The sequence below is a fragment of the Pholcus phalangioides genome, unplaced genomic scaffold (genome assembly GCF_987345545.1).
Source record: "Pholcus phalangioides strain wild (caught in Gottingen) unplaced genomic scaffold, Ppha-v1.0 ptg000011l_1, whole genome shotgun sequence".
In the NCBI taxonomy this organism is placed as follows: domain Eukaryota; kingdom Metazoa; phylum Arthropoda; class Arachnida; order Araneae; family Pholcidae; genus Pholcus; species Pholcus phalangioides.
In genome coordinates this window covers 35,670,577-35,689,401 of record NW_028301604.1, presented here as the reverse complement: position 1 = coordinate 35,689,401, position 18,825 = coordinate 35,670,577, and the positions used below count along the sequence as shown (strand labels likewise).

At 39.1% G+C, this 18,825-nt stretch overlaps 1 protein-coding gene across 12 annotated transcripts in view; it reads right to left on the bottom strand.

The window, feature by feature from the left end:
• Positions 1–18,825, bottom strand: part of LOC149080384 (protein FAM91A1) — a 609,292-nt gene that overhangs the window by 107,970 nt on the left and 482,497 nt on the right. For 11 of the 12 annotated variants that reach the window (XR_016193568.1, XM_089239515.1, XM_089239507.1 and 8 more), the window contains 2 exons: positions 13,315–13,381; positions 7,679–8,210 (listed from right to left, as the gene is read on the bottom strand). Coding sequence is in view for 11 of the 12 variants with exons in the window: in XM_089239515.1 (XP_089095641.1) it covers positions 7,679–8,210; positions 13,315–13,381 (599 nt within the window). In the remaining variant the exon portion in view is untranslated. Of the gene's footprint in view, positions 1–7,678; positions 8,211–13,314; positions 13,382–18,825 lie in introns of those variants that run through there. The other variant, XM_089239516.1, reaches the window with a different exon arrangement.

Here is an 18,825-nt window from a genome sequence, read left to right as displayed (position 1 = left end):
AAATAGGATGAAAAGGTGTCAGGACTTGGCAGTTAGCAAAATGGAAGAATTACAGGTAGCTAGAAAAAAATGGTATGATAAAAATTCTGTAAAAAGGGAATTTAAGCAAGGTGACGAAGTACTCATTTTTGCAATTTCTAAACCGAATAAGTTAGCAGTTCAGTGGACTGGTCCCGGTGTAATTCAAAATAGACTGTCCGAGACGAATTACATTGTTAAGCTTCCGGATAGAAAAGAACAAATATATCATGTAAATATGCTAAAACCGTATTACAAAAGACCCGAGAGCATTAATTTCTTGGATTGCGTAGGAAATGATGGGTACACGGACAATGATATAGATTTTCCCCATTGGGATACCAATCCAAATATTTTCAATTTTGAAGACATTGTCCAGAAAAGCAACTTGCTTAAACGTATAGATCCCCAAAGAATTGAACAATTGCATAAACTGTTGAATAAATATCATGAGATGTTTTCTAACGAGCCAGGAATGACCCATCTGGTTGAACATGATATCACGTTGATAAATGATAAGCCCGTCAGAGCTAAGCCGTATAAGATTTCTCAACGACAGAATGGTATTTTAAAAACTGAAATTCAACGAATGTTAGATTTGAAAATAATTGAAGTAGGGGAATCAGATTATACCTCACCAATGATCTTAGTTGAAGCACCACATAAGGATCCCAGACCTTGTATTGATTAATCGCCGGTTAAATGAGGTGATACGCACCGAATTTTTTCCATTGCCAAATATCGAAGAAAGGCTTGAATTAGTTTCATCAGCAAAATTTATTACCTTGTTAGATTTATCCAAAGGATACTGGCAGATTCCATTGAGTCCCACAGCTCAAAGATTTGCCGCTTTTGTTACCAGTTTCGGAACGTACAGGCCACTACGCATGCCATTTGGTCTGAAAAATGCTCCATATTTCTTTAGTAAACTTATGGCAGAATTACTAAGAAAATACGAAAATTTCGCTGTACCATACCTCGATGATATAGCTATATTTTCTGAGTCATGGGAGACACACCTGAAACATGTCGAATTAGTGTTAGAACGCTTGAAGGGAGCTAAATTAACACTAAAACCATCAAAATGTCGTTTCGCCCAAGATCATGTCAAATATTTGGGTCATATAGTTGGGCAAGGGTATAGGAAACCATGTGAAGCGAAAATAGAGGCCATTGAAAAGTTTCCTACTCCAGAAACCAAAACTGAAATCAGAGCTTTTTTAGGATTGGTAGGGTATTATAGTCATTACATTCCTATGTTTTCGGTATTGGCTGCACCGTTATCAGAAGCTTTAAAAGGGAAAGAAAAGAAAGGAGAAATCATCTGGACTCCTGAGTGTAATGCGAGTTTCACTTGTTTGAAAAACAAGTTAATTAGTCAACCAGTGCTATATGCACCAGATTTCTCTAAGCAATTTATTGTGCAGACTGATGCGTCAAATATGGGAATGGGTGTCATTTTAGCTCAAGAGGATATTGCAGGAGAAGAACATCCTATACTTTTTCTCAGCAAAAAGTTTTCTCAGGCAGAAAGAAACTACACTACTACTGAGAAGTAATGTCTGAGCATTTGTTTTGCTGTTAAACGTTTACACTATTATCTAGATGGTCAAAAATTCTTGATTGTCACTGATCATAATCCTCTCGTGCGGTTACAGAAGAATTGTAGCACAAACCAGCGTCTGATGCGTTGGGCATTGTCACTCCAACAATATGACTTTCAGATACAGCACAGACCTGGTCGCAAAAATAGGAATGCTGATGTGCTAAGTCGTAATATTCCCGAATGACCTGCAATTTGTTGAATGTTTCGAAAATTTTATGTATGAATGCTTTAATTTTTCTTGTTATTTTTTGTGTTATATTATTCCATTATAATTGCAGAGTTTAATGAAGAATTGTGTTTTTTTTGTGTGTTGTTCAAAAATTATTTTGAATTCGGTTATATATAAACCCAGAAAATTCTACGGATCATATTATTTTTTTTTATTTTTCAAATTTACTTTTCTGTGATTTAATTGCAATGTATCGCGAACAATGTTTTTTTTTTTTAATTTTTTTTGTGCCTCAATTTGCCTCACATGGTACTTCAGTGGTAATATACCCCTATATAAGTGTTAATATAATTTTATTGCAATCTTCTTATAAGCTTATTTGTGGTTAATTTAGATTGTGAATTTCCATTGTGAAAATCCCAATGGAAATTTCTTTAAGGGGGGAGGAAGCTGTGACGTCCATCGAATCCTACCCCTTGAACTTATGTGGACTGCCCCGGCGGGTGCAGACAAAACATCTGCCGGTTGTAAACACCTGCTCCTGTAGAGGTAGTACGCCGTCGTCTAACAAGAGATAAGAACTTAGTCAGAGAGAGACGAACCGAGATAGTGAAAGGATGTGCGACCAACGTGGTCGACACTAAAGTATTTTAACTAAAATGTAGAATGTACATGTATTGTTATTTAAAATTAAAAATCATTTAATCAAGAATAATGATTTGTTATCTCATTGGCAAAAATGAGTTCACCACTACGCTACACCGCCCTCCATATTGACACGTTTAAAAAGAAATACGATAAACATGTTGGGGTAAATCGAGAAGCTCTATCTATACTTAGAATAAGAAAACCATAAGTATTCTTTATGGGCATTGTATATAATTTTCTGTACATTGTAATATTTCATCATGTACAGTCGAATCCCGTTTCGCGAACTCCAAGAGACCGGAGAAATCACATCGTTATATTGAAATTTCGTTTTATAGGAATTCCAGGTTTTTTGCATTGTTCCTATTTAAACTTCTCAGAAAAGTGAGAGTATCAGAAAAGTGTTCGTTAAAACGAGATTTTCTCTATAATGGTATTCGTTAAAACGGGACTCGACTATATATATATTGTTTGTAATTGCATTTTTAGTTGGGCTGCTGTATTCTTGAAATATGACATCCATATTTATTATGGGAATCTTTTTCTCAGCCACCTCGTTGGGCAATTTGCCTGTTGTGGCGTATGACCCCCAAGGGTAGAATTGACAGGGCTACAGCCCGTAACGAGCCTTCTCGGGGCCCGGTGCGTAGTTTTTTATGGGGGGGGGGCCTCCCTTGAAAGGGTTATACTCAAAAAAGGAGTGGGGTTCGTCCCTCTTCTTCTCTTCTCATTTTGCAGAATAACAAAATGTCAAAGATTTTAAGAAATGTGCAAAATAAGTAAATGTTTTTTTTGTTGGGGGCCACCCATCTGGCTCAGGTTCCTGGAGCATTATCCCGGTTGAATCCATTACCTGTGAAAAGTCTGGCTTCGGGGGCCCGTCAAAGATCCTAGGCTAGAAGCCCTTCTCCAGTATGTGGGAGTCCATGGCCCTGCTTATAGCCCGCCAAGTGCCCCCCCCCCCGGTAAACATGCTACTAGATGCCACGAACGGGCTGTAACTAGGAGTGAAGATCATTTTGTTGTCGGTGGGGGGAAAGCATCGAAATGCCTCCTCGAGATCGATTGAGATGCCGCAAGATATTTAAAATTTTTAAGAGTGCTGCGAACATAAACAGGGTGTGTAAAACCCCCCTTTTTGCGGTCACCGGCGGAACAAAAAGAAATTCGTCCGTAAAAAAGAAGTGACCGTGAGAGGAGGAACCTTATTAAAACCTTGAGAATAATTCTTCATTTTGAAATAAACACAATTTTGAATAAGTAAGAAAAATACTACATACTTTTTAGAAATTCCCCAATTTAATTCACAATGGCAAATTACAGTAATTTCCGATAAATAAGTCGCATCCTGAAAAATGGCCGGGAAAAAGTTTTTGTGGAAAAATCACCACTTTTTACATGTCACAGCTTCGTATAAAGGCCGAAACACACTGTAATGACGTGACGTGATTATTTCGAGTCTAGGTGTGGAAAATGTATCCATGCGATTTTTTTTTAAAGAGGGGGGGGGGTGAGCCAGCTCTCCAAAATTAATAGGGGGCCTCGATTCTATTGGCCCAATACAAGTTTACGCCTATGACAGGTTCCAAGTACTTCCCTGTGAAAAATCGGGGTCCTCGCGAAAGATCTCAGTCCAAAAGCCCGGTCCAACGGAGACAGGATCATTTTAGTCGTGGAGGAAAGAATATGTAATTTTTTCACCCTCTCCACTGAAAAACTCGATCGAAACGGTATTTTCGCCCCCCCCCTAAAATTAGCAGCTACCCCGCAATATTTACGCCTGTGAAAACTGCTTTCTTCCCTAGTTCCGGCCCTGGCTATTTAAGTGTTTGGGTACTGGAAACAGGGCTGCAACTGGGGGGTCAAGTGTCCAAGGTGCTGGACCAGAAGGGGGGGGGGCGAAAATTTCACTCTTTAACCTCCCTTCAACATTACTTGAAATATTTAAAATTTCTAAGAGTGCTGCTAACGTAAATAGTTTGGGAATCCCTGATTTGTAAGAAGAAAATTTCATATTCCTAGTATTAGAATGTAATGGTACCCGGCTCAGGGACTTTGAAATTTTCATTCTCATTTTCTTTTTTTGTGTTAATTTTATTTTACTATTATTTGATTCCTCATCAAAAGCACCGGAACCTAGGAGCGGAGGATATTTGAGCCCCCACCCCAAATAAATTTTGTAAGGGGGCTGAGCCTCCCTTCAATAATTTTTAGAAAACAATGCAGTGCGCCTGTTTCCTGCGTATGCGCTTCAGCCCCGTATATATGGGACGGCCCTCTCTCTCCCCATCCAATGTTAATTGGGTTCAAAGAATGAGCACAAAGAATGGGCACACCCAGGCACGGCTCGGGGGATCCAAGAGAAGAAGCCTCGCAAAAATTAGATCTGGTTGAAACTTTCGATAATTTGCCTAATAGGAAATAATCTGATTCAAATTACGATAATTTGCCTCAGAAAAATCCCTTGGCCTGGAGGCCCGTCAAAGATCCCAGCGCAGGCAGTGTTGGAGGATGTGTGGGGCCACTTATACACTTATATTATGTCAGGGGTTCTCAAACTTTTTCCACCCGCGGCACCTCTTTTCCTAATACGCTTATCCGCGGCTCCCCAGAGCAGTTCAACAGTCTCTTCCGAAAACCTTTGCAGGGTGCCGCGGCACACAGTTCGAGAACCCCTGCATAATGTATTTGTATCACTTTCTGTTTTCAATGTAAGCTTCCCCAACATTCTGAAACCACTTTACTCAAATGACCCACCATCCTGAAAAAAATTTCCTGCCTGGAGCTGCCACTGAATTCTACCTCGGAAATACTGTATATAGCGGCACCCTGCCCTGACCTATCTCACGGCACACCTCTTCAGGAATCACTATTCTATTCGGCACTGTTTAATTTCGAAAGTCAAAAATATATGTATTTGCATATAATCAGTGCCAGGGTATGAAAAAATCATTTTTTTAAATAAAAAAAATCGGGGTATTTTAATTAAAATTAACTGAGCGCTTATTAATTTCAACAAATTAAATAAATTAAAACAAAATAATTAAATTAATTAGAACAAATTAGTTAAATAAATCAATTAAACCAAACTAATTATAAATGGCCATAATTATCAGAAAAAATACGCCAACGCGTCGATGACCGCGAATCATAGGAATCGATATAGGGATATATAGGGGCCGGTGAAAGCTCGAATTTCGGACATCGGCCCCTTCGCGAAGGGGCAGCGTCTGTCTGTCGTAATAATGTCGTAATGGGCATAAGGCGCTTATGACAGACACCAATAAGGAGCTGGCACTGTGACGTCACAAAACTTGCGTTCGCGTCTGAAATACGCTCTCGTGTGACCAGGGGGTAAAAGCTGCTCGAAAAGAGGTTTGCGTCCAGCGGGAAAACTCTCCCGTGTGTCCGTAGCCTTACTGTCGACACTTTAAATTCGTTAACGGGGGGGGGGGGGGGGGTGGTGTAGCAGTTTAGAGGGAATATTTTGGTGACAGTCCAGCTTTGGAGTGGCCAGCTAATGAATAATCTTTTAAGCTGGAAGGTCGTAATAACAAATCAACGCAGTAAAAATTCTTCCTTAAGAATTCAGATTGCTTGACAAGATATCCAACCTTCTTCCATGAGGGATCAAAAAGCTCAAAATCAGTTTGATGGAGAAGAAAATCTGTTGATCCTCGTGAAATTTTCTATTTTTTTGTTACACAAAATTGATTTTCCACAAATTGTACGATTTTTTAGCATCTTTAAGTAAGTCATTTTTTTTCTTTTTCCTCGATGTGAATCTTGGATAAGAATTGAACAAAACAAACATATCTTCCTGCGTATAATCGCAGATGCGATTTTCGCTAGTTTAAGAGAGAAAGAAGACATTGTAAATATATATACCCGGTGATTCAAAACTCAACGTACAAACTTCTAGGGGAGGTATAAAACACAAAAACAAAACAGAATCACATAGGAATGTATGACCGGAAACCCCAACCTGGTCAGCTGGACGATAAATGAAGATGCAGAAATGACAAGCCAATAATGGTGGAAAAACTCTTTATTTAGCGATACTTTACACAAGGACAGTACGTGTACACATTAAGTTTCACAACAAGTGCTCAAACTTCTTACCATCCAAAGTTATGCACAAAAAAGAATTGTGATTCTGTTTTTTATTTTTTTTGTGATTCTGTTTTGTTATTGTGTTTTCTACCTCCTCTAAAAGTTTGTATACGTTGAGTTTTGAATCACCCTGTAGCGCGCGAACACGACACTTAAGGAAATTCCATTCATTCCATTCACATCAATAATGAAATCTTTGGAAATGATAAGTGAAGGGGAGGCGGGGTTTGTACCACTTTTCTGTGGAAAAAAATGTTGATTTTCGTACTTAATCTCTCTCTATACCCATCTATTAATATTGAAAAAATTATTTTTTGTAAATAAATTTTCAAAGTAATTATAACTAATGAAATCTCTCTCAGAAGAAAAAAAAAGCTGTAGATAACTTTACCAATTTATCCAACTTCTCTAATTTGAGATAATCATTACAGTAATTATTACTTCTCTAATTTAGCCGAACAGGAAGAAGGGGGAGGGACGGCGTGGATCCGGGGGATGATGGAGAGACCCCCCCCCCACAAGAGCCCGATAATATTGGAAGATGAATCCGTCCCGTATTTTAGGGGACAGGAGTGATTAAACAATAAATCAGCCCCTCCGACACATCACTCTGGATCTCTACCGCGGGGGGAGGGGCGACTGCTAGTTTTGCACAGGGCGCCACTTGGTCTAAGACCGGCCCTGCTTCTACTGTTGCATGGGCATTGCGTACCCGGGGGGGGGGGGGGTTGGGGTTCTAACTTCTCCCCCAAGCCAAGATTATAGTGTTATTTTTTCGGGAAAAGCGTAAACCTCCCCCTTGGGTAGAAAAAAAATTGAACCCCTCCTTGAGAAAATTCTGTGTACGCCTATGTGCATGGGATATAAATTGTTGCATATAGGCCTACTCTGTTTGCTCGTATACAAAATTTTATAAAATTCTGTCCGCTATTTTTTGTTTTTTATGGCGAAAATTCTAAAAAAAATGTGTTTATTCCCTTGGGGTGTGATTATAGTGCACGCGTTTCCAATTCTGGAAACACGCGTGCACTATATAATCGCACCCTTAGTTTTGAACACCAGCGTAAGAAGCAATAAGAACATAGTAAAAGAATTAACTTTTGAAAAACTGTTCTAGTTCTTACCTTTCCCTATTGCAAAGATTTTTGTCAATTATTTTTTGACAAACATGTTTATTTAGATCGTTATCAAACAATGGTATGCCAAAGGTGCAATCTAGAATCGTCCAATCATTTATCCATTCATAACGCCGATCCCCATTATCATATATATCTTCTCTAACCAAAAACCAATTTTTATCATCGCCATCATCATCTGACAACTTCTCCGATGACATGAATTCCAATAAATTCAACTTTTTGTCACTTGATGACTTTGAGGGTTCGCTTTTTGAGTTATTGTCTGTAAAAAAGGCTGATGGTACTGAGTTCACAGCTCCAAACTCGATAGAAATTCCAGAATTCTTTGTATCTTTTACAAAACTGACAGAATGGAGAGAGGTTTTAGCACTCTTTACATCTCTTGAATTTCCAGAAGATTTATAGCAAAATCTTTCGGTCACACGTATCATTGTAACATAGCCAGCAGAGTGCACTAAATCAATCTCATCAGATAATGCTAAAATTGCTGGATGATTAGCAACCACAAAAGGAAACTCTGCAAGAAAACAGTAAATGTTCAACATGAATAAAAATGTTAGTCAAAAATAATTAAAAAAAATAGAAGCAATAATAAGTCGAACATTGCATATATTGCAAAAAATAAGTAGAACGTTTCTGCATTCAAATTCTTCTGTTCTTCATTTAAATACTTTCATCTATAAAAATAATCATAACATGAGTTTTCTGTCTATAAATATATAAAATCACCACATATCGATTTAAACCTAAATCGATTTGAATTGACAATTTTCTAATTTTGTACAGTACCACCAGCAGAAATATATAGCGTTGCCTAGAAAAAATAGCAAATGAATCAAGTATGACAGTTTATAGTATTTATCAATATATCTAAACATCTTTTAAGGTTCACTGGGGTGATTTGATTGCATACTTTATTTTCTTGGTTTAGATGACACCATAGCCACTGGAAGTGCCCAGCTTTTTATCTCCTGCTCCTGACGAGCCAGTGAGTGGAGCAGTGCCCGAGTGGCATGGTGGTAAGATGCTCGTCTACCATCGTGAAGATTGTTGTCTGGGTCCCGGGTTCGAACCCAAGGGAGGATATAGATAAGATATTTTCCCTAACGAACTCGAGGCGACCACCGATAGACAGCGCCTTCACTTCCAACCCATCTCACTAATGGCAGTAAATTGCAATATAGTGATATGGCCAGAGTTGGTGTTTGGTGAAGTAGTGAGTGGAGTAGAGTGAGTTTTCTAATACGCAAAAAAATGGTACTATTTACAAGCAACTTTAACGGCCGTATATTCAACACTCAGCGTGCTGAAACGAGGATCAGTTGAAACCCGTTTCAGTTTCAACACGAAATCGGTATTATCGAAACAGTACCAAGTTCGTATTAAAAGTGAAACTCGGTTCAGTTGGCGAGTATTTGTCGTATATTAGCTTGGCGAGAGAAGATTCGATGATGATGAAAGATGAAGTAGGGTTTTTGATCTAATGAAGTAGAAAACTCGATAGTAGGATTCTTGTGTTTACGTTTTCCAGCAATTTTCGTTTTCGATCAGCAAAATAATAATAATATGGTTACCTTCATCCCATTTTTAATGGAAATTCCACTTCATTCGAGCTACGTTTTTCTTTCCTACCACGATAATGATGGTTTTTCATTTTGCTACACAATTGCTAACTCGCTAATTCAGATTAGATTAATGCAAATACTGCATAGAATTAAGCTATAGATCTTGAATCGCTAATGCAAATAAACTTTATTTCAGTATGTGTTTGACCAATAGATTGTCATTTGAGGGTTATGAAAATGCATTGGAATATAATACTTAGTGAACCTGAAAAAGTTTACTTGAAGGGTTCTTTTCCGGATATCTTTATTTCTAGAGTTTACGAAGTGTATATGAGCTATTAAAATCAGGTAAATCGGTGCAGTGCATTTTCAGCAGTTTGTTATCCCAATTTTAAGGGTAAAAAAATGTTTTTATTCTTCTAGTGTTTATAATTTTTCAAAAAAAAAAAGTCTTATTCACAGGTTTTTGCATAATATATTGCGCATATATATATATTAGACCAGTCGACTCAACCTTTGACATTGGTGGCCCCATATCGCCTAAGAGCCTTGCTCCAGGATGTGGGGGCCATGAGATTGGTATACAGTAATTATCAAGTAAGAAGAAAATATATCTCTCCAATATTTGAGGGAAAATGACATTCATATGTGTGTAGAAAGATCCGGAAGATCAATATTTCGTTATATAATACAAATACAACGCCACAACAGGCAAATTGCCCAACGAGGTGGCTGAGTTAAGAACATCATGGATCCCCGAGCCCCTACCTACTACTGCTACCCACACATGCACCCCCCCGCGGAACCCCCCAACGAATCGGTACATGCGGGAATGTGCGTGTACGTGTAGTGCTACCTGACGTAAAGTTTGTTTCTGTGTAATGCTTGTTATGCTGTAGTGCTGTCATCTGCCCCCAGTTTTACAAACTATGAGTGAAGTGTTATGGTTGAATGATTTACCGTTGTAGGACTGTTGCTCTCTGTGGCGAGACTTTTTAACGGGGAGATCGGCTCGCATTTGCGCCTTGAAGTTGGGAACCACAGAAAACCAACTTCAGCCGACCACCACTGTGGGGTTCGAACCCGGATCCTCGCATCACGAGTCCGGCACTATAACCACTCGACCACCACAGCGGCTTAATGATATAAGTGTTATATCATTTTTTCTCTTCAAACTGCTTGGGACAGAACATATTTTGCAAACAGAATGCATATTTATATGCTGCGAAAGATCGCAGGGAATGTTCTGCAAAGTTGGAAGAACTTGGCTATTGCAGAGGATATTTTGCAAGAAAGCTATGTTACGGGTGCACACGGGGAACAGGGGAAAAAAGCTATGACCCAGTTGGTCACATGATTGTCGTTTCTGCTCGGAGTGCCATAGTCCTCTCTTTCTCGTTAGCCCCGCCATGACCATCACAATGTCTTTTCTTCCTAGGAGAACGACTGCCATCTGAGAGTGGGGGGGCCCCCCTTGAAGTACAGTCCCACGAGAGTTTGCTAGGGGACCCTTGGTAAGATAATTAATGTTAATAAAAGTATAAAGATAATAAAAGTCTTTGTTGGACATAAACCGCAAAAACCACAGCCGGCGTGAAGAAATCGTACTTGTTCGGTCATTTTTAAAGGAAGACGCTCGTTCCGCTGCCTTTGTATTGAAAGCCGTAAAAATTATTGCTTCCCCGAGGCGACCGCGGATCCTCTGACAAAGTCTTTTATTATCTTGAACTTTAATTATCTTACCAAGGGTCCCCTAGCAAACTCTCGTGGGACTGTACCTTAAGCACCAAGCACTCTGGGTAGTTCAGGTGCTCGCCATGCTTGGTTTACTTGTACATGTGTATAGTTAAAAAAAATTTCAATGAGATTAGAAGGTACGTAGTTCAAGATATCCGTCCATACGAGTACAAATTGATATGATTGATATTAAAAAGTCCTGTCTATTTTCCTATGGGACATATCTGAAAGCAAAAAATCAAAAAGACCTTTCCAAGGGCCCCCTCTGACTCCCGGGCCCCAGGGCTGGAGCCCTGTCGCCCCCCCCCCCGTGGGGGCCATGATTCAAATGCTTCTTACTAAATCCGTTTGCAGACATGGATTTATGGCTTTGCCACGTGCTGGCTATTCGAATTGCTCTGCCTTTTTCACGTTATAATTTAACGTTCCTGACCACGAATTACTAAAATTTGCCGCCCCCTCCGAACTTGCTATCCCGGCCCGCTTAACAGCCTGTACATACGGCACCAGGGCCGCAACTAGGGAGGAGCAAGCGGGACTGATATCAGTTAAGATTATCATGGGTCCCCGGGCCAAGTGGTTTTTCGGAGGTCCAACCTGGTAAATCCTAGAAAATTTCAACCGGAACTCATTTTTGTGAGGCCTCTCTTCTCTTGAGGCCCATGCGTTAAGACGGCACTGACTGATGCCCCGAACTCCGAGCCAGAGGGGTGCGCAAATGATATTCTTTCATCTCTCCTTCAATATTAAAAGGGGGTGCCGAAATGCGTCTTGCCCCGGCTGACCACGCATGTCGTTGTCGCCCTGTACATCAGTATGTATGTTGCAAGATTTAAGGTACATACAGGGCTGCAGCTGGATACTTTTTAACTGGAGCTAGCAAGCTTTTGGCGTCCCCGTGTAGGGAAAGGTTAGAATTAGTGGTTAAAGGGATAATTCGGCGCCCCCTCAAGTTCAGCACCAGGTACAATAGACACGCCCTCCCTAGTTGCGGCTTTGTGTGTGTATATAAGTCAAACTGTCATTTTGAATTCGACTCTTTCGTCTACAACAGTGAGTAACTCCCGCTATAAGGAATATTTTCGTTATTTTTCTTTTATTTTTCTTATGTTGTTTTGTTTTTGCTACTGATGAAGGAACTTCCTATAGTTCCGAAACGCGTATAGTCATGGTTCTTTTTGCCATTTTGGGTTCAAATAACGGCATCATCCAATTGTCTTATCTAACCCAAAAGGTAATTCATTTTCTAAGAACCATATTGTCCATCTCTAGTTTACTCCTTGACGTTACCACGGCTGCAAAAGAAGTTGGCGTTTTTCTTGGCGGCATGCGGGCGTCCTGGATGAGAACTCCGTTAGTCAAAACGGTCGTTTCAGCGTACGAGCTAAGAGCTAAGTCATTCAGTGATGGTATAACTCGTGGGAAAAATTGTCCAAAATTTATTCATATGGGAAATTTTAAGAGTTCATCAAACAAAAGAACTTTCTGAACTTAAATACTTTTCTAAAGTAAGACTGCATACTATACTTGACTACGTTTTTTCCCCAGTAGAAGGCAGCACATTTGCCGGAATGTGTGGGAAAAATTTAATCAAAAAGGGAAATTTTGTTCGATGAGGTTACCAGCACTGGTCATTCTCGTCGTTGTTGTGACATTTGGAAGTTGCACTTGGAGGTTGTTTATTTTTGTTTTGTACTCACTTTGAATTAAATTCAAAGATTAAATTAAATTAAATTAAATTAAATTCACTAATAGCTTGTAAAATGTTTTGTCCAAGATCTTTTTTAAATTTTGTGAGCTTTCCGACAGCAGGGCCATCTTAAGAGCATCGTGGGCCCCCGGGCCAAATGATTTTTCTGAGGCCCTACCAGGCAAACTTTCGAAAATCTTAACCAGATCCCATTTTTGTGAGACCCCTTTTCTCTTGAGGTGCCCGGGTGGGCCCATGCCTAAAGACGGCACTGTCCGATAGCACTACAGAAGCGTGTGTCCATATCGTCTGCCATCTTCTAGCGCTGTGTGTGTGAATGTGTTGTTTTTTATAGAATATTTTATTTCCACATGATTCATGACGAGTGAAGGAGGAAGGGCTTTTCTTCATGTTTCTTATTTCACTCATGAGAAAAAAACCTACTTATAAGATCGCATGTACCTGGAAGAATCAACGTCGCGACGAGTTGACGCTGCGATAAATTGTCTTGCAACGAATTTATGCTGCGACAAACTTGTACCGCGACAAATTGACCGGCTACGCCAAGAATCTATATATTACAATTACGCAGTCAAAGACGTAATCACATTAAAAAAGTAGAAACATACCAGTTTTCGATGAGTCTTTACTTAATGGGAATGGTACATACACAAATTCGCACCCTCGTGCTTGTTTCTAGAAAAAAGAGAAATGTATATTTAAATTTCTAGTAAGATACACCAGAGCCGTAGTCAAATGTTCTGTTAGTTTTATGAAATTCAGTTGAAAACTTCGCATGTTATAAGGATACCTGTACACATCATAGCTGCCAACTTTTGAAAATGAAAATTCGGGAGATTTTCGCGCAAACCCGTATTTTATGCTAAAACCACTCCCTAATAAATACAATAGGGATTTTTCCAAATAAAATAGGGATTTTCCAAATATAAAAGTTAGAGCGTAGGGAATAAAATACCTACTCAAAAACTGAAGTCAAATTAAAATAGGGATTTTACACACATGGAAGTTAAACCCTTGGGAATAATATTCCTACGCAAAAAACAAGTGAAATTGGAGGCCAAAACTTCAATGATGTAAAAATAAATAGTGTTCAATCAGAAACGCTGTGAACAAACATTCTGAGCGAATGACCCCAAAATCATCGGAAGATGAAGGAAAACACCGTCAATTTTTGAAGAGCACTGACTTTTTGTGACACTTGCTTGATGGTTTTTTTTTTTTTTCATTTCACGAGTGATGATGGCAGTCTTTCCATGACCGATGTTTATGTCCGTAACACAACTTGTACAAAAAGGAAAAGTCGGCCCTCTTCTGGAACGTTTGATGAAAGGAAATTCATCGGAATAAGTATCTTTAAAATTGATTAAATATGTTTTTGCTTATCAGTATTCGTGTTTTGTTATATCGCACGTTATAACAAAAGAAATTTTGACCACATGCGCGTGACTGTAATCTTCAATTATTATCCAGGACTATTGGCTGCTAAGCCATTTCCCTGCACGATAAGACAAACAACTTTCTTGTTACCATCAGAGGGTTTGTAAAACTTCCTTAAAAAGGGAATTTCCCCATTTACGACGTGTGACGTCATTCCGAAAGGGAAAACAAGATGCCCCACAAGAAATTCCTTAGGGATTGTTTTCATAAGCGGGGATTTTTTTTAATGAAGTAGGGAATTTTAAGGGACAATTAGGGATTTTTGTGATTTTCGTAAAAATTCGGGAGATTTAAGAACTTTTCGGGATGTCGAGCGATGAAGCTAAAATTCGGGAGATTCCCGAAAAATTCGGGAGACTTGGCAGCTATGACACATGCTCAGTTATGCCTGTACAGGCCAACTGTGCAGGCATAACTGCGCAGGTATAAGACCGAGAACTGACTGCAGCGTGGTTGCAGGTGGTTACGGTTGGGGGAAAGGGACCATCTATAGTTTTATTCTGTCAGCGCACAGATACAACCGCAACCGCTGGAGGCGGTTTTTGCAACCGGAAAAAAACTTTTTTTTTACGGTTGGGATAACCGTAATGAATCATCAAATACCGTAATGTATCATCCATTGAAAAGGTTTCAACACCCTAATTACGGTTCGGCTGGACTAGCGGTTGCTGTCTTCCATTGTCTATTAAGTGGTTTGACAAGGAGGGTGATGGGATTTCGGATGCACTGGACAAAGGAATTGCTTTTCTAAGGTTGCCAGAAAAATGAGGGGAAAAGACAAATTTGAGGAACTAAATGGTGAAGTCCACTCGACAAACCCAATTCTTTGTTTGTCGCTCTTGCACTGATAACCATTTAAAAAACCGTTGAAGAAAAAATTAAATTTTTCTAACCAGTGCATTTTTTTTCCTTTCCTACATGAGCATACATTAAAACTCGGTTATAATGACATTTATAAAGTAACGTGATTACCTGATAAACCAAGATATATATTTTAAAATACTTGAATGAAATACATTGGATCCCGATTATAACGTTTTAGCAAAAAAAAAAAAAAAACAATTAGTACCTCATCCAAAAAAGTACAAATTACCAATGGGGCCCAATCATTTGTAATACATTCAAAAAAAAATTATCAGAATTTAAAACAAATAGACATCTGAAGGAAGAAGTTTTTAAAGTTGCAAATTCCATATCTTAATTTTGAAACATTCAGTAAAAACATAAGCATGAACCAGGGAGGGAAATATGTCCCTAAGAGCCGCATTGTGTGTGTTTTGCTTCCATTATTCTGTCTTTTTGGTATTTATTTTTGTATCGTATATGAATGTGCATGTCTATGTGCTGTTTTGTAATTAAAAAAAACTAAAAGGTCATAGTGTCTTTAAAATTTGTTTACAATGAGATTTTATTTTTTAGAATTTTTAAAGCATGAAATTTTGAGAAATTTCATTCCATTTCCGTCTGAATTTTTTTCCTGACCATCAACAGAAATAATTTTTTTAAAAATAGGAGAAAGATAATTTTTTCCTTAATTTTTTTTTCCCACATGATACATGGGTTTCCCAATGATTGAACTAAGATGATTAATTTACATTAATTAGAATTTAATTAATTCGAAATTTACTTTAATTAGAAAGAAAAACGTGCTAAATTCATGTTCAATTTTTTGAAACTTCAAAAATATGTTATTTGAATAGCCAGTCGTCATATATTAAAAAAATTGCGTGATTTGGTCACGAATCGTAAGAGCGGTCAAAAATGGGTTAACTTGTAGGCTGTCTTTCTTCAACTCCGAATTAATTTCAAACGGGAAATATTGTTACAAAAAAATAAATAATTTTATTGCCAGAAAATTTTTATTATTATATACAGTAAAACCTCTCTTTTGCGGACACCTACAGGACAAAAAAAATTCGTCCGTAAAAGAGGGGTAAGCGTTAATCAGATGTTCGAAGTACATACTTTTATTCTACAACTGGAAATTATTATTTGGCCGTAAAAGGGAAGTGACCGTTAATCAGGGGTGTGAAATACAGGGTGATTATAAAAAAACTATCCCGACATATGGGCCCCTAACTATCATACCATTCACAGAAACTGAATGAAATTTTGGCATAAGGTATTTTGAGGTATGCGCTCAAGAATGATATGGAAAACAACAGTGTCACTCTAACAGTTACGGTTACAGTGAGAAAATTTCGAAAATATCAAATGGCAACACCAAGTTTTTTGTATTGGAATGCGATCTTCATACTGAAAAACACTAAATAGCGTTGGAATGGCACCTGTAGCACGAAAATCCCCGGAGCTAGGCAAGGAAAAAGTAAAAAGGACTTTGCCGTGCACCAGAGCATTAATGTTCGTTTCATTCGTCACACCGTTTCTTCGGCTGAGATCCCAGCCTGATTAGTCCTCCACAAAACGAGAAGAAGAAACCAAGAAATGCAAATTTCGGGTTCTACGTAAGACACAGTCATGACTGACGTCGTCACGGTAGGTGAAAGAAAAGGCACTGCGAAATGCGAGCCACGTATGTTGCTTTCTGCAATTCCGAACAAGATGCCGCTTTCAGGGAAAGAACGTGGAGAAATCGTAAAGATTTATTACCTGAATGGACAAAATGCCGCAGAGACATTGCGTGTTTACCGCAGAAACCATGGATTACGGCGAGGCCCGTGCACTGTCAAAGCTGTACGGGACTTGATTCATAAATTTGAAGAAACTGGTTGCACATGCGATCGACCTCGGTCTAGACGACCTTCCGTTCCCGTGGAAGCTGTTGCAGAAGTTCATCAGACGATAAGCACAGTTCGTCCCGCAAGTGCACGCGGTGTTTCACGTATTCTGAATCTGCCGAATTCATCTGTCCGCAAGATTCTGCGCTCTGTTCTAAACATGTTTCCGTATCGATTCCAGCGTGTCCAGATGTTGGAAGCGGGAGACTATCAATTACGGCTGGATTTTGCGAATCAATTCCTTATCCGGTACGATGAAGGTAGCAGCTGGCCTTTACGCATTCTGTGGACAGATGAGGCGCATTTCTCGTTAAATGGTAACGTGAATTCGAAAAATTGTTTGCACTGGGCAGACAATAATCCACATGATGTGCTTGCACGTCCATTACACGAGGAAAAAGTGACTGTGTGGTGTGGTATAACGAGTACGTTCATCCTCGGCCCTTACTTTTTTGAAGAGATTACTGCCGATGATCTGCAAACATGTACAGTAACGAGTGCTCGCTATCTGGACATGTTAACTCGTTACGCGATTCCCGCATTGCAACGGCAAAATGCTCTATCTGAAGTTATGTGGATGCAAGATGTCGCTCCTCCACATGTAGGGTCTTCAGTCAAACGTGTCTTAAGTCAACAGTTTGGTGACAGAGTTATCTCCCGTCATTTCCCGTTTCCATGGCCACCAAGGTCTCCTGATCTCACACCAATGGATTTCTGGCTGTGGGGATATCTGAAATCCAAAGTGTATCAGTTTCGTCCGCAAACTGCATCTGATTTGAAAGATGTCATCAGAACTGCGATTCAAGAGATTCCTATTGTCATGGTACGTGCTGCAGTGCTATCCACCATCGTGTGTGAAGGAGGTCATGTGGAAAATTTGTGAAACACAATAAAATGCTTTATTTTATGCTGCTTCTCTGTCCTTATTGGTTGTCCTCACTTTTAGCCTATCTACCGCCGGTGATTTTCATGCTACAGTTGCCGTTCGAACGCTATTTAGGGTTTTTCACAATGGAGATCACATTCCAATACAAAAAACTTGGTGTTGCCATTTGATATTTTCGAAATTTTCTCACTGTAACCGTAACTGTTAGAGTGATACTGTTGTTTTCCATATCATTCTTGAGCGCATACCTCAAAATACCTTATGCCAAAATTTCATTCAGTTTCTGTGAATGGTATGATAGTTAGGGGCCCATATGTCGGGATAGTTTTTTTATAATCACCCCGTACATACTTCATCATACAACTCAAAATTATTATTTGGCCGTAAAAAGGGAGTAACCGCATCTAAGGGGTCCGTTAAAAGGGGTTTTACTGTAATGGAATTTATGAGCACGAATTTGCATGATAACTGTAGCTAACTTCAGCTTGGCGAAAATAATTTAGCCAATCCCGAGATGTCATGTGACATTAAAAAATAAAAAACCCCCGGTTGCTAACGGTAGTGTGTGTTCCACACAAAATTCCGTGACTGCGGATAAGATCAACCGCAGTAGCCGAACCGTGGTAGTTAGCCTCAGGCCGAAAACTGACTGCGGTTCAGCGGGTGCGATCGATCTTATCCGTAACCGCGGAATTTCGTGTGGAAACCACACAGCGTTTAGCAACCGCGTTTTTTTTTTTGTCACGTGACATGCGGGATTTCCTAAATTATTTCGCGCCAAGCTGAAGTTGGCTAAGGTTATGTACGAATTCGCGTTCATAAATTACATTAAATAATTATAAAAATTTTCAAGTAATGAAATTATTTAATTTTTTGTTGCAATATTTGCCGTTTGAAATTTCGGAGTTCAAGAGACCTACAAGTTAACCCATTTTTGACAGCTCTTACAATTAATCCATGACCAAATCGCACAATTTCTTTATATTGATGACTGGCTACTTCAATAACATATTTTCGAAGTTTCAAAAAATTGGACATCAATTTAGCACGTTTTCTTT